This window comes from Oncorhynchus nerka, unplaced genomic scaffold (genome assembly GCF_034236695.1).
Source record: "Oncorhynchus nerka isolate Pitt River unplaced genomic scaffold, Oner_Uvic_2.0 unplaced_scaffold_1275, whole genome shotgun sequence".
NCBI lineage: Eukaryota > Metazoa > Chordata > Actinopteri > Salmoniformes > Salmonidae > Oncorhynchus > Oncorhynchus nerka.
The window spans coordinates 78,175-101,133 of record NW_027040067.1 but is presented as its reverse complement, the minus strand read 5'-3'; the positions used below and the strand labels follow the sequence as shown (position 1 = coordinate 101,133).

Below are 22,959 nucleotides of genomic sequence, written 5' to 3'. Positions count from 1 at the left end.
TGATTTAAATATGTTTTTCAAAAATATATATTTTCTCGAAACTGAATATTTCTTTCTGATGACTAGTACTTAAATGTCATTTTATGGACTCACAGAGCAGCTTTGGATGCTTTGACCACTGGCAGCAGCATCAGAACTCCTTCCTTTGATCTGGAGTATTTATTCAGGTCAAACACATCCAGCTCCTTTTCTGAAGTCAGCAACACAAAGACCAGAGCTGACCACTGTGCAGGTGACAGTTTGGCTTCTGAGAGACTTCCTGATCTCAGGTAGCTTTGGATCTCCTCCACTAGAGAATGGTCATTCAGTTCATTCAGACAGTGGAACAGATTGATGCACCTCTCTGGAGAGGGATTCTCCCTGATCTTCTCCTTGATGTACTTGACTGTTTCTTCATGGCATTGTGAGCTGCTTCTTGTCTTTGTCAGTAGACCTCGTAAGTGCTTCTGATTGGACTCCAGTGAGAGGCCCAGAAGGAAGCGGAGGAAAAGGTCCAGGTTTCCTGTCTCACTTTGTAAGGCTTTATCCACAGCACTCTTGTAGAAAGTAACGTCATGCTTGTTTTTGAACAGCGCAAAAAAGTTACTGGGCATTGATTGAGGTTTGACCATTAGATTTTCATTGTTGTTAATGAATGAGAGGAACACATATACAGCAGCCAGAAATTCCTGAATGCTCAAATGTACGAAGCAGTACACCTTGTCCTGGTACAGCCCACATTCATCTTTAAAGAGCTGTGTGCACAATCCTGAGTACACTGAGGCTTCATTGACATCAATGCCAGCCTCTTTCAGGTCTTCTTCATAGAACATTATATTTCCCTTCACAAGCTGTTGAAAAGCCAGTTTTCCCAGTGATAGAATGCTCTCTTTATTCCAGTGTGGACCTGTCTCTTCTTTCCCAAGATACTTGTCATTCTTTTGTTTGGTATGAAACACCACAAGGTGTGTGTACATCTCAGTCAGAGTCTTGGGCATCTCTTCTCTCTTATGTTTCAGCATGTGTTCAAGGACTATTGCAGAAATCCAACAGAATACTGGAATGTGGCACATGATGTGGAGGCTCCTTGAAGTCTTTATGTGCGAGATGATTCTGCTGGCCAGGTCCTTATCACTGAATCTCTTCCTAAAGTACTCCTCCTTCTGTGGGTCATTGAACCCTCGTACCTCTGTCACCTGGTCAACACAACCTGAAGGGATCTTGCTGGCTGCTGCAGGTCGGGTAGTTATCCAGAGGAGAGCAGAGGGAAGCAGATTTCCCTTGATGAGATTTGTCAATAGAACATCTACTGAGGTTGACATTGTGACATCACAACATAACTTGTTCTTCTGAAAGTCTAGGGGCAGTCGGCACTCATCCAGACCATCAAAGATGAACAAAACTTTGTACTTGTCGTAGTTGGAGATTCTTGATTCTTTGTTTTCCATTGAGAAGTGATTGAGAAGGTCAATCAAAGTGTGTTTTTTCCCTTTTATTAAATTCAGCTCCCGAAAAGGGAATGAAAATACAAATTGGACATCCTGATTTGCTTTTCCTTCAGCCCAGTCCAGGATGAACTTCTGCACAGAGACTGTTTTTCCAATGCCAGCGACTCCCTTTGTCAGCACAGTTCTGATAAGTTTGTCTTGTCCAGTTAAGGGTGTGAAGATGTCGTTACATTTGATTGCAGTCTCTGGTCTTGCTTGTTTCCTGGTTGTTGTCTCAATCTGTCTCAGCTCATGTTCATTATTGACCTCTCCTTTTCCACCCTCTGTGATGTAGAGCTCTGTGTAGATCTTATTGAGAAGTGTTGGGTTTCCTTGTTTAGCGATCCCCTCAAATACACATTGAAACTTCTTCTTTAGATTAGATTTGAGTTCACGTTTGTAAATCACAGCAAGCTCATCTGAATGAAGAAATAACACAGGGATATTAATATTACTTCTGTTTTAATGCCTACAGTATTATAGGACTGTGCTATAAAGTTGGATATTATAATAATTTACTATATTAACTACCTGTATACATTTGTAATTTTTTCATATTGCGTTACACACTGATGTGACTGATTATATTATTAATGGTATCATTGATGGTATTGCTCATGTGGTCTCTCTCTCTCTCTCTCTCTCTCTCTCTCTCTCTCTCTCTAACACATCCCCCCTGCTACTTGATGAAGTCACTAGGTGTTGTGTTAAGGCTGCTACAATGCCATTGAGTTACACAGCTACTTTAGCTGTACTTTAGCTACAGCTTTTAAATATTTGTTATAAAATAGCATTCAACATTAGGCAGACAGGTCTTACTTTTCTCCAGTGTGTCAGCAAGCTCCTTCTGGTTCATTTTTCTCAGGATGTGCAGTGTGATCTTCAGAGCCCCCTCTCTGGCACTGCTCTCCTGCTTCTCATCTTCAGCGTCCACCACTTCCTTATCCTGCTTCTGACTCTCAAAGCCTTCTGGGATTTCTGGACTAAGAATCCTCTTGAACATTGTCAGCTCATTCTTCACAAATGTCATAATATTCTCTTCAAGCAACTGAAATAAATAAAGTAAATAAGAAAAGCTTTCCCATTCACACATTAATGAATGATTGACAGATCATCTTTACTTGAGGTAAACAAAATCAAATGTATGTAACAGTACCACATACACTGAATATGGAGGCCAGGTCTGTTTGATGACTCTGGGAAGACTGACCACTGAGAATCTTTGATCGATCCTGTTGGTTTCTTTGAAAAAAACATGAGATTACATCTCCTCATCCAGTGAGTGCACACACACTCACACACAGACACACAAACACGGGGATACTGTCACAAAGCTAACTAAAAAGCAGCATTCCCCAAGTGAGGATGGCTTTCACTTCAGCAGTAATAAATTCATGAACTTCTTTGAGGAAAAGATCATGATCATTAGAAAGCAAATTACGGACTCCTCTTTAAATCTGCATATTCCTCCAAAGCTCAGTTGTCCTGAGTCTGCACAACTCTGCCAGGACCTAGGTACAAGAGAGACACTCAAGTGTTTTAGTACAATATCTCTTGACACAATGATGAAAATAATCATGGCCTCTAAACCTTCAAGCTGCATACTGGACCCTATTCCAACCAAACTACTGAAAGAGCTGCTTCCTGTGCTTGGCCCTCCTATGTTGAACATAATAAATGACTCTCTATCAACAGGATGTGTACCAAACTCACTAAAAGTGGCAGAAATAAAGCCTTTCTTGAAAAAGCCAAACCTTGACCCAGAAAATATAAAAACTATCGAATCTTCCATTCTTCTCAAACTTTTTAGAAAAAGCTGTTGCGCTTCAACTCACTGCCTTCCTGAAGACAAACAATGTATACAAAATGCTTCAGTCTGGTTTTAGACCCCATCATAGCACTGAGACTGCTCTTGACCTTTTAATGGCGTCAGACCGAGGCTCTGCATCTGTCCTCGTGCTCCTAGACCTTAGTGCTGCTTTTGATATCATCGATCACCACATTCTTTTGGAGAGATTGGAAACCCAAATTGGTTTACACGGACAAGTTCTGGCCTGGTTTAGATCTTATCTGTCTGAAAGATATCAGTTTGTCTCTGTGAATGGCGTGTCCTCTGACAAATCAACTGTACATTTCGGTGTTCCTCAAGGTTCCGTTTTAGGACCACTATTGTTTTCACTATATATTTTACCTCTTGGGGATGTCATTCGAAAACATAATGTTAACTTACACTGCTATGCGGATGACACACAGCTGTACATTTCGATGAAACATGGTGAAGCCCCAAAATTGCCCTCGTTAGAAGCCTGTGTTTCAGACAGAAGGAAGTGGATGGCTGCAAACGTTCTACTTTTAAACTCGGACAAAACAGAGATGCTTGTTCTAGGTCCCAAAAAACAAAGATATCTTCTGTTGAATCTGACAATTAATCTTGATGGTTGTACAGTTGTCTCAAATAAAACTGTGAAGGACCTCTGTGTTACTCTGGACCCTAATCTCTCTTTTGACGAACATATCAAGACTGTTTCAAGGACAGCTTTTTTCCATCTACGTAACATTGCAAAAATCAGAAACTTTCTGTCCAAAAATTATGCAGAAAAATGTATCCATGCTTTTGTTTTCTTCTAGGTTAGACTACTGCAATGCTCTACCCGGATAGAGCACCAAATTATCTTCAGTTAGTGCTAAATACGGCTGCTAGAATCCTGACTAGAACCCAAAAATTTGATCATATTACTCCAGTGCTAGCCTCCCTACACTGCTTCCTGTTAAGGCAAGGACTGATTTCAAGGTTTTACTGCCAACCTACAAAGCATTAAATGGGCTTGCTCCTACCTATCTTTCCGATTTGGTCCTGCCGTACATACCTACACGTATGCTACAAGACGCATGCCTCCGAATTGTCCATAGAATTTCTAAGCAAACAGCTGGAGGCAGGGCTTTCTCCTATAGATCTCCATTTTTATGGAATGGTCTGCCTACCCATGTGTGAGACGCAGACTCGATCTCAACCTTTAAGTCTTTACTGAAGACTCATCTCTTCAGTGGGTCATATGATTGGGTGTAGTCTGGCCCAGGAGTGTGAAGGTGAATGGAAAGGGTCTGGAGCAACGAACCACCCTTGCTGTCTCTGCCTGGCTGGTTCCCCTCTCTCCACGGGGATTCTCTGCCTCTAACCCTATTACAGGGGCTGAGTCACTGGCTTACTGGTGCTCTTTCATGACGTCCCTAGGAGGGGTGTGTCACTTGAGTGGGTTGAGTCACTGACGTGATCTTCCTGTCTGGGTTGGCACACCCCCTTGTGTTGTGCCATGGCAGAGATCTTTGTGGGCTATACTCGGCCTTGTCTCAGGATGGTAAGTTGGTGGTTGAAGATATCCTTCTAGTGGTGTGGGGGGCTGTGCTTTGGCAAAGTGGGTGGGGTTATATCCTTCCTGTTTTGCCCTGTCCAGGGTATCATCGGATGGGGCCACTTTGCGTATGTGCTACCTGTCCCAGACCTGCTGTTTTCAACTCTCTAGAGACAGCAGGAGGTTAGAGATCCTCTTAATGATCGGCTATAAAAAGACAACTGACATTTACTCCTGAGGTGCTGACTTGCTGCACCCTCGACAACTACTGTGATTATTATTATTTGACCATGCTGGTCATCTATGAACATTTGAACATCTTGGCCATGTTCTGTTATAATCTCCACCCGGCACAGCCAGAAGAGGACTGGCCACCCCTCATAGCCTGGTTCCTCTCTAGGTTTCTTCCTAGGTTTTGGCCTTTCTAGGGAGTTTTTCCTAGCCACCGTGCTTCTACACCTACATTGCTTGCTGTTTGGGGTTTTAGGCTGGGTTTCTGTACAGCACTTTGAGATATCAGCTGATGTAAGAAGGGCTATATAAATACATTTGATTTGATGGGAATGTTGTGTTTGTTTAATATTGTTTTAGGACTATGAACATGGAAAAAGGGATTAGAACATGGATTATGAAAACAACAAAATAAATGGGAAATTGGGGAGGAGAAATGACTAGAAACAGTGCTATTTAACTCACTGACCATGACCCATGGTTAAAGATGGCGCCGGAGAAGAAGGCTGACATTTTACATGTCCCCAACCCATTGTGTTAAAAAAAAAAAAAATTGCGTTGTTTGTAACTTCATTTTGTACTTATTTTGTACATAATGTTGCCACTACCATCTCTTATGACCAAAAATAACTTCTGGACATCAGGACTGCGATTGCTCACCACGGACTGACAGAATCCTTTTTTTCCTTTAACGAGTCTGACGAGCCAGACGTGAATGATATACTGCTTTCTCGGGAACAGGCCCAGATCCCTGTAATTTGCATGTAGAGGAGGTGAAGAAAAAGGGTCCAGAGGATGGGCTGCCTTCTGAGAATTCGTAGGCGATCGAATAAACCCCCACTTCCTTCCATTCTGCTAGCAAACGTGCATTCTTTGAAGAACAAAATCGAGGATCTACGCGGAAGATTAAACTACCAACGGGACATTCAAAATTGTAGCATCTTATGCTTCACGGAGTCGTAGCTGAACTACGACACTATCAACATACAGCTGGTTAGACACTGTACCGGCAGGATAGAACAGCGGAGTCTGGTAAGACAAGGGGCGGCGGACTATGTATTTTTGTAAATAACAGCTGGTGCACGATGTCTAAGGAAGTCTCGAACTATTGAATGCCTGAGGTAGAGTATCTCATGATAGGCTGTAGACCACACTATCTACCTAGAAAGTTTTCATCTGTGTTTTTCATAGCTGTTTACATACCACCACAGACTGAGGCTGGCACTAAGAACGCATTAAATGACCTGTATTCCGCCATAAGCAAACAAGAAAACGCTCACCCAGAGGTGGCGCTTTCAGTTACCGGGGATTTAATGCAGGGAAACTTAAATATGTTTTAACAAATTTCTATCAGCATGTTAAATGTGCAACCAGAGGAAAATAAATCTAGGCCGCCTTTACTCCACACACATACAAAACTCTCCCTCGTACTCCATTGGGCATATCTGATCATAATTCTATCCTCCTGGTTTCTGCTTACAAGCAAAAATTCAAGCAGGGAGCACCAGTGTCTAGATCAATATAAAAGTGGTCAGATGAGGCAGATGCTAAGCTACAGGACTGTTTTTCTACCACACACTGGAATATGTTCTGGGACTCCTCCGATGGCATTGAGGAGTACACCACATCAGTCATTGGCTTCATCAATAAGTGCATCGATGACATCATCCCCACAGTGACCGTACGTACATACCCGAACCAGAAGCCATGGATTACAGGCAACATCCGTACTGAGCTAAAGGCTAGAGCTGCCGCTTTCAAGGAGCGGGACTCTAACCCGGAAGTTTATAAGATATCCTGCTATGCCCTCCGAAGAAACATCAAAAAGGCAAAGCGTCAATACAGGACTAAGATGGAGTCGTACTACACCGGCTCTGACACTTGTCATATGTGGCAGGGCTTGCAAACCATTACAGACTACGAAGGGAAGCACAGCCGAGAGCTGCGCAGTGACATGAGCCAGGCAAGCTAAACTGCTTCTATGCTCACTTCAAGGCAAATAACACTGAAACATGCATGAGAGCACCAGCTGGAAGACTAAGGACTCTGGGACTAAACACCTCCCTCTGCAACTGGATCCTGGATTTCCTGACGGGCCACCCCCAGCTGGTAAGGATAGGTAACAACACATCCGCAACGCTGATCCTCAACACAGGGGACCCTCAGGAGTGGGTTCTCAGTCCCATCCTGTACTCCCTGTTCACTCATGACTGTATGGCCAGGCACGACTCCAACACCATCATTAAGTTTGCAAATGACACAACAGTGGTAGACCTGATCACCGACAACGACGAGACCGCCTATAGGGAGAAGGTCAGAGACCTGGACGTGTGGTGCCAGGACAACAACCTCTCCTTCAATGTGATCAAGACAAAGGAGATGATTGTGGACTACAGGAAAAAGAAGACCAAAAATGCCCCCATTCTCATCGACAGGGCTGTAGTGGAGCAGGTTGAGAGCTTCAAGTTCCTTGGTGTCCACATCACCAACAAACTAACATGGTCCAAGCACACCAAGACAGTCGTAAAGAGGGCACGACAAAACCTATTCCCCCTCAAGAGACTGAAAAGATTTGTCACGGGTCCTCAGATCCTCAAAAGGTTCTACAGCTGCACCATCGAGAGCATCCTGGCTGGTAGCATCACTGCCTGGTGTGGCAACTGTTCGGCCTCCGACCGCAAGGCACTACAGAGGGTAGTGCGAACGGCCCAGTACATCACTGGGTCCAAGCTTCCTGCCATCCAGAACCTCTATACCAGATGGTGTCAGAGGAAGGCCCTAAAAATTGTCAAGGACTTCAGCCACCCTAGTCATAGACTGTTTTCTCTGCTACTGGTACCGGAGCACCAGGTCTAGGTCCCAGAGGCTTCTTAACAGCTTCTACCCCTAAGCCATAAGACTCCTGAACATCTAATCAAATGTCTACCCAGACGGTTTGCATTGCCCCCCCCCATTTTTCACTGCTGCTACTTTCTGTCGTTATCATCTGTGCATTTTCACTTTAATAACTCTACCTACATGTACATATTCCCTCAACTAACCGATGCCCCAACACATTGACTCTGTTCCTATACCCCCATGTATATAGTCTCGCTACTGTTATTTTACTGCTGCTCTTTAACTACTTCTTAAGCGTAGTTATTACTCTCGTTTTTTTATTGATTTTTTATAGATTTTTTTACTGCATTGTTGGTTAGGGGCTCATAAGTAAGCATTTCACTGTAAGGTCTACACCTGTTGTATTCGGCGATTGTAACCAATACAATTTGAATTTATTTGATTTTGATTTCTTCTTACCTTTGTTCAGGTGAAAAGTCTCCCTCTCTAAACACTATAGGTTGACGCATAGACCGATCACTCTTCATGGACACACAGCTGGGTACAGGGGAGGCTGGTCTCTCCTGCTTGATTGGACTTCAACACAACAGAGACACAAATTACATCTCTCATCTACTCTGAGCTCAGATGGGGAAACATAAGATGAGTTTCATTCCAGAATGTCATACGTTTTCAGAAATGTTGGTAAACTAGCTTTTATTGTTTAAAAAAAATATTAAAGACATGTTTGTGTTTTTCTATCTAAACATGTCATGGGGTTGTTTAAATGACAGACATATTTGTTTAAAATCTATCACTTGATGGTTTTATTTCAGAGAGACAAATAATAATTGTCTCAATCAATTGAGTTCTATTTAGGTTGGCCTTATTACTGACTAAATTGATATCATTAACGCATTTAATCACCATTTTATCTCTGCAGACTTTATAAACTCAGCAAAAAAACGTCCTCTCACTATCAACTGTGTTTATTTTCAGCAAACTTAACATGTGTAAATATTTGTATGAACATAACAAGATTCAACAACTGAGACATAAACTGAACAAGTTCCACAGACATGTGACTAACATAAATGGAATAATGTGTCCCTGAACAAAGGGGAGGGGGGGGGGGTCAAAATCAAAAGTAACAGTCCGTATCTGGTGTGGCCACCACCTGCATTAAGTACTGCATTGCATCTCCTCCTTATAGACTGCACCAGATTTGCCAGTTCCTGTTGTGAGATGTTACCCCACTCTTCCACCAAGGCACCTGCAAGTTCCCGGACATTTCTGGGGGAAAAGGCCCTAGCCCTCACCCTCCGATCCAACAGGTCCCAGACCTGCTCAATGGGATTGAGGTCCGGGCTCTTTGCTTGCCATGGCAGATCACTGACATTCCTGTCTTGTAGGAAATCATGCACAGAATGAGTAGTATGGCTGGTGGCATTGTCATGCTGGAGGGTCATGTCAGGATGAGCCTGCAGGAAGGGTTCCACATGAGGGAGGAGGATGTCTTCCCTGTAACGCACAGCGGTGAGATTGCCTGCAATGACAACAATGTCAGTCTGATGATGCTGTGACACACCGCCCCAGACCATGACGGACCCTCCACCTACAAATCGATCCCGATCCAGAGTACAGGCCTCGGTGTAACGCTCATTCCTTTGACGATAAACGCAAATCCGAGCATTACCCCTGGTGAGACAAAACCGCGACTCATCAGTGAAGAGCACTTTTTGCCAGTCCTGTCTGGTCCAGCGACGGAGGTTTTGTGCCCATAGGCGACGTTGTCGGTGATGTCTGGTGAGGACCTGCCTTACAACAGGCCTACAAGCCCTCATTCCAGCCTCTCTTAGCCTATTGCGGACAGTCTGAGCACTGATGGAGGGATTGTGCATTCCTGGTGTTCCTCGGGCAGTTGTTGTTGCCATCCTGTACCTGTCCCACAGGTGTGATGTTCGGATGAGCTGTTCCTGTGCAGGTGTTGTTACATGTGGTCTGCCACTGCGAGGACGGTCTTGTCTCCCTGTAGCTCTGTCTTAGGTGTCTCACAGTCCGGACATTGCAATGTATTGCCATGGCCACATCTGCAGTCCTCATGCCTTCTTGCAGCATGCCTAAGGCATGTTTACACAGATGAGTAGGGGCCCTGGGCATCTTTCTTTTGGTGTTTTTCAGAGTCAGTAGAAAAGCCTCTTTAGTGTCGTAAGTTTTCACAACTGTGACCTTAATTGCCTACCGTCTGTAAGCTGTAAGTGTCTTAACCACCGTTCCACAGGTGCATGTTCATTAATTTTTCATGGTTCATTGAACAAGCATGGGAAACAGTGGTTAAACCCTTTACAATGAAGATCTGTGAAGTTATTTGGATTTTTATGAATTATCTTCGAAATACAGGATCCTAAAAAAGGGACGTTTATTTTTTTGTTGAGTTTATTTGAATGTATTTCAAAGCCAGCTCTTGAAAAGAGTAGTTTGGATGTAGATGGTGAAAATCTATTGAATGATACTGAGAATGCCAGTCAGGAGTTTTATTTATGGAAATTCACTGATGAAGAAGTCCTGGAAGCTTTGTTAACATTAGACACACAAAAATCCACAGGAGCTGATCATTTGGATCTTGGTCTGCTTAAGTGTGCAGCACCCCTTATTGCTGGCTCAGTAGCCCACATTTTTTATTATACATTTTTATCAGGAAGTATTCCAACAGCTTGGAAATCTGCCTATGTGCTAAGGTTGGGGATACAAATGATCTTGACAACTATCGCCCCATTTCAAGACTACGTTGTTTAGCTACAATTTTTGAATTCTTGATTAATGTACAACTTCGTTTTTATCTGATAATTGTATTAGTACTACTACAGCAACCACGCTAGTTGTTAATGATCGTGTCAATGCCTTGGATGCTATAAAAAGAGCTGTGCTGCCCTGTTCATTGACCTGTCAAAGGTGTTCAACACTGTTGATCATTCTGTTTTGCTGAAGAAATTATCAAGAGTAGATCTGGGATATACAGCCTGTTTATGGTTTCAGAATTATTTTAGCAACAGAATCTTGATAGATGAGGTTAAATCAGAATTTCTTGAGATTCTAAAAGGTGTTCCTCGGGGTTCAATTTTGGGTCCATTATTGTTCACTTTGTATATTAATGACATAGGAAACACTGTTAAATCTTGTAGCATTCATCTCTATGCAGATGACACAGTTTTGTATTCCTGTGCCACCTCAGTGCAGAAGGCCATTCGTGAACTTCAGCATGACTTTGATTCAATTCATTATTCACTTACAGATATAAAATGTGTGTTAAATACAAGTCAAATACAAGTCAAATACAAGTCAAATACAAGTCAAACCAAAAGCTCAAGTCATGAAATGTTGACCCTGAGGACCTGTATATTTGCACTATAAATGGAGCCCAAATTGAGCTTGTTTCTCAATATAAGTACCCGGGTGTCTGGATTGATGACAAGTTATCCTTCGTAACGCATAGAAAGAATATAAAATAGGAGAAAGATTGTTCAAGCAACACTTCTCCCTGTATTGGATTTTGGTGATATTGTTTACATGCATGCGGCAACCTCTGTTTTGAAACACTTGGGCGAAGTCTACCATTCAGCAATACGTTTTATCACAGGGGACACTTTTAGCACTCATCATTGTAGTCTGTATAAAAATGTGGGATGGACCTCTCTGTCTGTAAGAAGAGAGCTGCATTCTCTTTTATTAATTTACAAAGCAATCTGACAGAAACTCCCTCCATATGTAACTTCATTAATGAAGTTTAGAATCCTCAGTTACCAAACCCGTTCTCAGGAATGGATAACATTAGAGATCCCTTCAGTCTCGACAGATTTAGGAAAATTTGCGTTTTGTTTTTTTGCCCCTAATTTGAGGAACAATATGCAGAGTTCACTGCAGCTAGATGTACTGGTGCCACTCAGGTAGTTTAAATTATTGATTGAGGACCTCTATGTAGTTGAATGTGATTGCTTTTATTAAATGTTTATTTTTGTTTATTGCGTGCTGAATTATATTGTTTTATACACGTGTATGTTTTAATATTCTGTTTTTATTGTAATGTGGGCTCTCTTGTAAAATAGATTTTTAATCTCAATGTGACTCCCTGTTTAAATAAAGGTTAAATAAAATAAAATAAAAAATATATAGCGTTTTGCAAAAACAACACGTTTTCATACACATCTAAAATATATTAATACAAATCTGAGAACAGCCATATTTTACACACAAATGAAGGTATCTAAAAGCAATCGTTTCTGATGAAAAAACACAAATGTGAAAAAATTGTGGATATAGCACTTTGGAAATAAACTCTTTATAATTTATTTAACAAAATTGTCATCTCACCTCATAGCTTTCCTGTCATGTTCCCCAGAGAGACTCATTTTAGATGTAGGGGCCCCCTCCTCTCTCTCCCCAGAGAGACTCATTTTAGATCACTGACACCTAAACAGAAATCAAGCATGTTGGATGTCGTTAACACAGTCACAACAAATTATTAAATGTCAATTCTCTTTTATTCATTATATCTTAGAAATAAAACATTTACTAACAGACACATCTAAACAGTCAGGTGATTTAATGCAATCACATGAACATTGTCATGTTCTTCTACAATAGTTGTAAAAATAGTCTCTCAGAAGGGGGAACTCGCAAAGAGTCACTAACAACAACCAAAATATAACATGTGGGGTTTAAGTAGGGTTTCACAAATAGTAGGGTTTTATTTTATATTGATGAGAAACCGATTAATAATAATAAATGATTATGCGATCACATGAACATGTAATCATGACTGAATTTGTCACCTCTCCTGTAGTGGACTGTCTTTTAAATAATTTCACTCATTCTTGTGTGTTGCTTTGTTCAACAGCTATGCTATTATTATGGTATTACTGAATTCAATAAATAACAGCAATGTTAAGAAAAGTATGTTCAGTGGTTTCATATCAAATTACACAGGAAGCAGGAGCTCATTGCAATTTTGAAAACAACATTTTTCCGATATTCTGAAAGACAATTTACAACGATGATACATAAAAAAAATACCCACAATATACGAATAAATGAACAACATGTTTTTCAATTTGACTTGCCTACGCCCAGTTAGCGCCATTTTGTATGATTGAACTGTCACGTAGCTTTCCCAGGGGAAATGGACTGTTAAGTTTGAGTGTTTTACTTCCATTCACTAATCAAAAAATTACACTATACATTAAATTTCTCTACACACTTTACAATAATCCCTGGAAAGATTCTTACCTTGTAGCCTGAAATAAATCACAACCAGAACATGTCAAGTCATTGAGGCACCTTCCGGATGACAAGTGGCTCTCTATCTATGTTCTAGGTACTTTGGATGCAATAAATTTGGTCAAAGTCTAGTGACTCAACCCCATAGTATAGCATAAACATAGCAATAGTTTAACCTTTGGCCAGTAGAGGCCATGGCATACTGTAAAATGTAGAATCATTATGATGGATCCAACATATCTCTAACTTTGAAGTATACAGTGGGGTTCCAAATCATTTTCCCTCTTGAAAAGGATTAGCAAAAAGTACTCAAAAAAATACATAATTCAAATACTGAGCAATATTGAATGAACAAAACATGGGGAATACAATTGCTCAGAGAAAGACGTTTTTGTTTAACAAGTGATACTTTTTTTCTTCAAAAAGGTGGGAGTCAAAATTGAGTCACAGTTTTCAATACCTTTCAATACCTGACCTTGCGAGGATAACAGCACTGAGCCTTTTTCTAAAAGGTTTTATGAGTTGGAGAACACGGTGGGAAGGATCTTAGACCATTCCTTCATACAGAATCCTTCCACATTCTTGACATCATTCGTCTGCGCATATGGACTGCCCTCTTCAATTCAAACCACAGGTTTTCAATGGGTTTCAAGTACGAAGACTGAGATGACCATTGCAAAATGTTGATTTTGTGATCAAAATAACATTTATTTGTGGATTTTCATATGTGATTGGGGTTATTGTCTTGCTGGAATATCTACTTGCGGTCAAGTTTTAGCCTCCTAGCAGTGGAAACTAGGTTTTTGTCTAAAATGCCCTCGTACTGGATAAAGTTCATGATGCCGTTGACATCAACAAGGGCCCCAGGAACAGTGGAAGCAAAATTGCCCCATAACGAAAGATCCACCACCATATTTTACAGTAGGTACAGTATGGGGTTCTTTTCTGCTCATGCATTCTCATTTTGACTCCAAACCCCACTGGTGGGCGTGGCCAAAAAACTCTATATTCATGTCATCCAAGAAAAGTAAAGGCCTGTTGTTTGCTGAATGTTATTGGCACTTGCATTGGACCCTGTTCTTTGGGCAGATGACATGAAAATACAGCTCTTTGGTCCCACAGACCAGTGGTGGGTTTGGTTGAAATGAGAATGTATCAGCAGAAAATAACCCCATGTTTTATGGTCCTGGGACTCTTGTTAAGGTCAACGGCATCATCAACTTTATCCAGTACTTGTTAATGATTAATGATTAATGATTGATATGATTTATTTAAGTGTCATACACCTACTAGTGCTCAGATCACATGGGCTTACAAGACATTACTAAACACAGTACCATTTTCCTTGCACTCAAAATAAAATAATATTTTACAAACTAAACACTTATACAATGATCATGGTAAGGCTACCATCAGTACAGCTATCATCTACCCACACTACATAAGCAGTACATTTCTCCTTCTCCTCCACAAACTGATACATCTCAAATACACCCTGTCTGAAACAAAATTCAAGCATTTGCTGATCCCGTAACCAGAAACTTCAGGGTTTGCAGAAACATTTTTACAAAAAAGATCCCATCAGACCTCAGGATTTTTTTTTTTTTTAACTAGGCAAGTCAGTTAAGAACAAATTCTTATTTTCAATGACGGCCTAGGAACAGTGGGTTAACTGCCTGTTCAGGAGCAGAACGACAGATTTGTACCTTGTCAGCTCGGGGATTTGAACTTGCAACCTTCCGGATACTAGTCCAACGCTCTAACCACTAGGCTACCCTGCCACATCTGGATAAGACCCAGATACAGACCGTTCGAAATAACAAAAGTTTATTTACAAAACAGTGGTCACGTTCGTTATAATGATTGGACCAAGGCGCAACGTGCGTAGAGTTCCACATATCTTAATAAATCAAAACTCACCAAACAAAACACAGAAAACAATAAATCTCAAAACAAAACGTGACGCAAACAGTGCTACTAGGCAATTATACATAGTCAAGATCCCACAAAGCACAATGAGGAAATGGCTGCCTAAGTATGGTCCCCAATCAGAGACAACGATAAATAGCTGTCTCTGATTGGGAACCATACCAGGCCAACATAAACCACTAATCACCTATGTGACCCACCCTAGTCACTATCATGCCCTAACCAACATAGAGAAAAAACAGCTCTCTATGGTCAGGGCATGACAACAGTGGGGCAGGCAAACAACAAGTCAAAGACAGGCAGAGGTCAGTAATCCAGGGCGGAGTCCATAAGGTACAGAACTGAAGGCAGGCTCAGGGTCAGGGCCAGGGCAGGCAGGGGTCAGTAATCCAGGGCAGTGTCAAGAGGTACAGAAACGACAGGCAGGCTCAGGGTCAGGCCAGGCAGAATGCTCAAAAACCGGGAGAACTAGAAAACAGGAACTAACGAGAAACAGGAGTAGGGGATGGTAGGCTTGACGAGTCGAGACAAACTGCCAACAGACAAATAGAAAACACAGGTATACAGTGCCAAGAAAAAGTGTGTGAATCCTTTGGAATTACCTGGATTTCTGAATAAACTGGTCATGAAATTTGATTAGATCTTGTTTAATATACATTTTTTGTACACGTATTTTTGTTAATTGTGTGCTAAATTATGTTTTAATGTTCTGTTTTTACTGTAATGTGTACAGGGCTCTCTTGTAAAATAGATTATTAATCCCAATGTGACTCCCTGTTTAAATAAAGGTTAAATTAAGTAATTAATTAAATTGACGTGTGTTTGATATCGCTCTGATGTTCTCAGACAGATTTAGACTACTCAACATGGACTCAGGGTGGAACATTCTCTATGACTTCTGTAATGATTGTATTGTAATGTTTATAAAATTGTATAGCTATCATAATTTTGTCAGACCCCAGGAAGAGTAGCTGCTGCCTTGTCTGATGGGGATACCTTTTTAATAAATACAAGTACAAAAAATATGTGATGGAGCTGTCACACCAGCCTTCATTTTGGCTCCCCCTCCTGTCCAGCTCAGGTACTCGACATCACCAGCCTTCACTTTGGCTCCCCCTCCTGTCCAGCTCAGGTACTCGACATCACCAGCCTTCACTTTGGCTCCCCCTCCTGTCCAGCTCAGGTGCTCGACATCACCAGCCTTCACTTTGGCTCCCCCTCCTGTCCAGCTCAGGTACTCGACATCACCAGCCTTCACTTTGGCCCCCCCTCCTGTCCAGCTCAGGTACTCGACATCACCAGTCTTCACTTTGGCTCCCCCTCCTGTCCAGCTCAGGTACTCGACATCACCGGCCATCACTTTGGCTCCCCCTCTTGTCCAGCTCAGGTACTCGACATCACCGGCCTTCACTTTGGCTCCCCCTCTTGTCCAGCTCAGGTACTCGACATCACCGGCCTTCACTTTGGCTCCCCCTCCTGTCCAGCTCAGGTACTCGACATCACCGGCCTTCTTGCTGCTGCCGAACCTGCTGCTGGCAAACGCCCTTCACTCATCAACGCCGGACTTGTCTAGTCATCATTGCACAAACCTGGTTCCAATCCCCACTCTATCACTGTATATATACACTCCCTCTGTCATTTGTCTTTGTCGTCCATTGTAAATGTTGCTTGTTTTCCTGAGAGGAATCTATAGTACTATTTCCTGAGTACTTTATTATTTTGCAATTTGGGTTTTGTCCTGGTTTTATCTATGGTGGTTTACTAAATTCAGTTGTTCTAAACCTGCGACTGCCTCCTGCCTACTCCTCTTTACACTTGTGACAGGTGCCAATTTTGTAGTCACTTAATATGATCACATCTTTTTTACAGTTATGAGGAAGGTAAAAGTCTTATAGTTAGGTGTTTCAAAATTTGATTGTTACTACACTACATATACAAAAGTATGTGGACACCATTCAAATGAGTGGATTCGCAATGATCTCCATAGACAAACATCGGCAGTAGAATTAACTTTCTGAAAAGCTCAGTAACTTTCAACGTGACACCGTCAGAGGATGCCACATTTCCAACAAGTTAGTTCGCCCTGCTAGAGCTGCCCCAGTCAACTATAAGTGCTGTTATTTTGAAGTGGAAACAACTAGGAGCAACAACGGCTCAACCGCAAAGTGGTAGGCCACAAAGGGTCACAGAACGGGACTGCTGAGTGCTGAAGCGCGTAGAGCGTGAAAATCGTCTGTAATCGGTTGGAAATGTTTTGTTTGTGTTTAGGGTTTGCAAATACCCACACACACAACACATTTGTTAAGACTATTTGTTGGTGTTTTTAAAATACTATGTTTGATTTGTGTGTTCTATTTCCTTTGGGTTTGGTGAGTTTTCCATTTGTCTTAGTGCCAAGGTATCTTAAAGATGCACGCACACACATGGAATAAGTTTTTATTTTCTGAGTTTTAATTAAACACGTGAATTCTTTTGAATAAGGAATGTTCTGGGAACTTGGGATACAACATGTAGGAAATGTTTGACTATTTTTCTTTAATTTGTCTAATATAGTAAGAAACACTTCTCTGTCATGACTTTCCATTGTGGTTTGATCACCCTCATTGGATAATGAATTTAATGTCATTTGTAATACTGATTTCAAGGTAATTTGTGAAATTGATCATTATAATGAAGTTTATAGTTCTTAGCCATATTTGTGATTTGGACCAATGTGAAGAAGGAGAGGGCATTGCCTTTGACTAAGGGTAGGCTGCCTTAAGTCTATTTTGCTATGACCATATGGGTACAATCATTTTTCTTTGTGGAGTTTTTCAGAGTAGTGATTTTAATTTGATTATGTTATTTGAAATTTTGTTTTATCTTATGACCAGTAGTAGTGTTTTTTTAATACATTACTCTCATGGAGAGTTATGTGTTAAAAAATTGGGGAGGATACAATCCTTTGAGGTTTTAGATACAATCCTTTGAGCTTTTAGATACAGTCCTTTGAGGTTTTAGATACAATCCTTTGAGGTTTTAGATACAATCCTTTGAGGTTTTAGATACAATCCTTTGAGGTTTTAGATACAATCCTTTGAGGTTTTAGATACAATCCTTTGAGGTTTTAGATACAATCCTTTGAGGTTTTAGATACAATCCTTTGAGGTTTTAGATACAATCCTTTGAGGTTTTAGATACAATCCTTTGAGGTTTTAGATACAGTCCTTTGAGGTTTTAGATACAATCCTTTGAGGTTTTAGATACAATCCTTTGAGGTTTTAGATACAGTCCTTTGAGGTTTTGGATTGAATTTTACACAACTTGAGTGATGTGAAGGAGTGTATTGTTGTATTGTTTGTTCTGTTCTATTCCCGATGGGTTATAGGTCTAACTTCCTGATAATGTGGCTCTGCGATGAAGTTGACAGTGTGTTGGGGAGTATAAGCCAATTTTGAAAGAATAGTTAGGTCTATATTTATGATACAGGTCCTAGGTCTATATTTATGATACAGGTCCTAGGTCTATATTTATGGTACAGGTCCTAGGCCTATATTTATGGTACAGGTCCTAGGCCTATATTTATGGTACAGGTCCTAGGCCTATATTTATGGTACAGGTCCTAGGTCTATATTTATGGTACAGGTCCTAGGTCTATATTTATGGTACAGGTCCTAGGTCTATATTTATGGTACAGGTCCTAGGTCTATATTTATGGTACAAGTCCTAGGTCTATATTTATGGTACAAGTCCTAGGTCTATATTTATGGTACAGGTCCTAGGTCTATATTTATGGTACAGGCCCTAGGCCTATATTTATGATGCAAGTCCTAGGTCTATATTTATGGTACAGGTCCTAGGTCTATATTTATGGTACAAGTCCTAGGTCTATATTTATGGTACAGGTCCTAGGTCTACAAGTCCTAGGCCTATATTTATGGTACAGGTCCTAGTCCTATATTTATGATACAGGTTCTTGGCCTATATTTATGGGAGGAGTTGATCTGGGTCACATCAGCACCCATCACCTCAGCTGGTTGACTTTAGAGGAGTTGATCTGGGTCATATCAGCTCCCATCACCTCAGCTGGTTGACTTTAGAGGAGTTGATCTGGGTCACATCAGCACCCATCACCTCAGCTGGTTGACTTTGGAGGAGTTGATCTGGGTCACATCAGCACCCATCACCTCAGCTGGTTGACTTTGGAGGAGTATTGTAGAGGACCTGGAAGAGCTGCTACTACTACTACTACTGCTTACACAGCTAGAATAACTATTAGGATAGAAAAGAGAACCTGAAAACCACAAAAATGACAACCTGAGTAGAATTTCTTGAAATTAGTTATAAAATGCTATGGATGTATGTATGGATGTGAGTACTCAGACCCCGAGCCACTGTGGCCCCTCATGATGAGTTCAAATTTTTTGTGTCCCCCACTCCCATGATAGTTGCCCATCGCTGAAGTAAACCAGACCCAGCTGCTATCGCATTGGTATCTATGGGAGAGCCACCTGAAAAGCCTAAATGGAATCCTTGGGACATCTCATCTCAGATGTCACCCCATTGATGTTGACATTTTAAACGGGTAAGGTTAGGCTTAGGTAAATCAAATCAAATCAAATGTATTTGTCACATACACATGGTTAGCAGATGTTAATGCGAGTGTAGTGAAATGCTTGTGCTTCTAGTTCCGACAATGAGGTAATAACCAACGAGTAATCTAACCTAACAATTACAAAACTACTGCCTTATACACACAAGTGTAAAGGGATAAAGAATATGTACATAAAGATAAATGAATGAGTGATGGTACAGAACGGCAGAGGCAAGATGCAGTAGATGGTATCGAGTACAGTATATACATATGAAATGAGTAATGTAGGGTATGTAAACAAAGTGGCATAGTATAAAGTGGCTAGTGATACATGTATTACATAAAGATGCAGTAGATGATATAGGGTACAGTATATACATATACATATGAGATGAGTAATGTAGGGTATGTAAGCATTATATTAAGTAGCATTGTTTAAAGTGGCTAGTGATATATTTTACATCAATTTCCATCAATTCCCATTATTAAAGTGGCTGGAGTTGAGTCAGTGTGTTGGCAGCAACCACTCAATGTTAGGCTAGTCTGATGGCCTTGAGATAAAAGCTGTTTTTCAGTATCTCGGTCCCTGCTTTGATGCACCTGTACTGACCTTGCCTTCTGGATGATAGCGGGGTGAACAGGCAGTGGCTCGGGTGGTTGTTGGGCAAAAAAAAGCAGGCAAAAAAGTTATTTAGTTTGCCTGGGAGCAAGACATCCTGGTCCGTGACGGGGCCGGTTTTCTTTTCGTAATCCGTGATTGACTGTAGACCCTGCCACATACCTCTCGTGTCTGACCCGTTGAATTGCGACTCCACATTGTCTCTATACTGACGCTTAGCTTGTTTAATAGCCTTGCGGAGGGAATAGCTACACTGTTTGTATTCGGTCATGTTTCCGGTCACCTTTCCCTGGTTAACGCTAATGCTGCCATCAATCCACGGTTTCTGGTTTGGGAATGTTTTAATCGTTGCTATGGGAACGACATCATCAATGCACTTTCTAATGAACTCGCACACCGAATCAGCGTATTCGTCAATGTTGTTGTTGGACGCAATGTGGAACATATCCCAGTCCGCGTGAGCGAAGCAGTCTTGAAGCGTGGAATCAGATTGGTCGGACCAGCGTTGAACAGACCTGAGCGCGGGAGCTTCTTGTTTTAGTTTCTGTCTGTAGGCAGGAAGCAACAAAATGGAGTCGTGGTCAGCTTTTCCGAAAGGAGGGAGGGGGAGGGCCTTATATGCGTCGCGGAAGTTAGAATAGCAATGATCCAAGGTTTTACCAGCCCTGGTTGCGCAATCGATATGCTGATACAATTTAGGGTGTCTTGTTTTAATATTAGACTTGTTAAAATCCCCAGCTACAATGAATGCAGCCTCAGGATATGTGGTTTCCAGTTTGCAAAGAGTCAAACAAAGTTCGTTCAGGGCCATGTGTCTGCTTGGGGGGGAATATATACGGCTGTGATTATAATCGAAGAGAATTCCCTTGGTAGATAATGCGGAGGACATTTGATTGTGAGGAATTGTGAAGTCAGGTGAACAGAAGGACTTGAGGTAAGGGTTATGGTTAGGGTAGGGGTTGAGGTTAGGCTTAGGTAAGGGTTATGGTTAGGGTAGAGGTTAAGGTTAGGTAAGGGTTATGGTTAGGGTAGGGGTTAAGTTTAGGGTTAGGTAAGGATTATGGTTAGGGTAGGGGTTAAGGTTAGGGTTAGGTAAGGGTTATGATTAGGGTAGAGGTTAAGGTTAGGGTTTAAGGTAGGGACATCACAATGATCCCAGATAGCACTAACCGAGAGCCACCCCTTAAAGTGTCAATCAGCATTATGAGTTGAATTAGGGATGAGCCCCACCCCTAATTCAGTAAAAAGCTGAGGGATGAGCCCCAGCCCTAACTCAGTAGACAGCTGAGGGATGAGCCCCACCCTAACTCAGTAAACAGCTGAGGGATGAGCCCCAGCCCTAATTCAGTAAACAGCTAAGGGATGATCCCCAGCCCTAACTCAGTAAACAGCTAAGGGATGATCCCCAGCCCTAACTCAGTAGACACAGAGCTATGGATGCAAGGATTGACCATCCATGATTCAAAACTGATTTTAACCATGTTTTGAGGCTATCCAGTAGGAGGGGAGTAACAGTGGATTGATAGATGAGTTCTCCACTAGTAATTACCAGTAGGGGGGGAGTAACAGTGGATTGATAGATGAGTTTCTCACTAGTAATTACCAGTAGGAGGGGAGTAACAGTGGATTAATAGATGCGTTTCTCACTAGTAATTACCAGTAGGAGGGGAGTAACAGTGGATTAATAGATGAGTTTCTCACTAGTAATTACCAGTAGGAGGGGAGTAACAGTGGATTGATAGATGAGTTTCTCACTAGTAATTACCAGTAGGAGGGGAGTAACAGTGGATTAATAGATGAGTTTCTCACTAGTAATTACCAGTAGGAGGGGAGTAACAGTGGATTGATAGATGAGTTTCTCACTAGTAATTACCAGTAGGAGGGGAGTAACAGTGGATTAATAGATGAGTTTCTCACTAGTAATTACCAGTAGGAGGGGCGTTACAGTGGATTGATAGATGAGTTTCTCACTAGTAATTACCAGTAGGAGGGGAGTAACAGTGGATTAATAGATGAGTTTCTCACTAGTAATTACCAGTAGGAGGGGAGTAACAGTGGATTGATAGATGAGTTTCACCACTAGTAATTACCAGTAGGAGGGGAGTAACAGTGGATTGATAGATGAGTTTCCCCACTAGTAATTACCAATAGGAGGGGAGTAACAGTGGATTAATAGATGAGTTTCTCACTAGTAATTACCAGTAGGAGGGGAGTAACAGTGGATTGATAGATGAGTTTCTCACTAGTAATTACCAGTAGGAGGGGAGTAACAGTGGATTGATAGATGAGTTTCACACTAGTAATTACCAGTAGGAGGGGAGTAACAGTGGATTGATAGATGAGTTTCTCACTAGTAATTACCAGTAGGAGGGGAGTAACAGTAGATTGATAGATGAGTTTCACCACTAGTAATTACCAGTAGGAGGGGCGTTACAGTGGATTGATAGATGAGTCTCCCCACTAGTAATTACCAGTAGGAGGGGCGTTACAGTGGATTGATAGATGAGTCTCCCCACTAGTAATTACCAGTAGGAGGGGAGTAACAGTGGATTGATAGGTGAGTTTCTCACTAGTAATTACCAGTAGGAGGGGAGTAACAGTGGATTGATAGATGAGTCTCCCCACTAGTAATTACCAGTAGGAGGGGAGTAACAGTAGATTGATAGATGAGTTTCACCACTAGTAATTACCAGTAGGAGG

At 41.5% G+C, this 22,959-nt stretch overlaps 1 protein-coding gene across 1 annotated transcript in view; it reads right to left on the bottom strand.

Moving 5' to 3' along the window:
- Positions 1-8,338, bottom strand: part of LOC115120667 (NACHT, LRR and PYD domains-containing protein 12-like) — a 43,072-nt gene extending 34,734 nt beyond the window's left edge. Inside the window, exons 1-4 of the mRNA XM_029649616.2 lie at positions 2,912-8,338; positions 2,630-2,708; positions 2,286-2,514; positions 94-1,885 (exon numbers count right to left, since the gene is read on the bottom strand). Coding sequence (XP_029505476.2) covers positions 94-1,885; positions 2,286-2,514; positions 2,630-2,708; positions 2,912-3,258 — 2,447 coding nt within the window. The 5' untranslated portion in view covers positions 3,259-8,338. The remainder of the gene's footprint in view (positions 1-93; positions 1,886-2,285; positions 2,515-2,629; positions 2,709-2,911) is intronic.
- Positions 8,339-22,959: the final 14,621 nt, after the last annotated feature.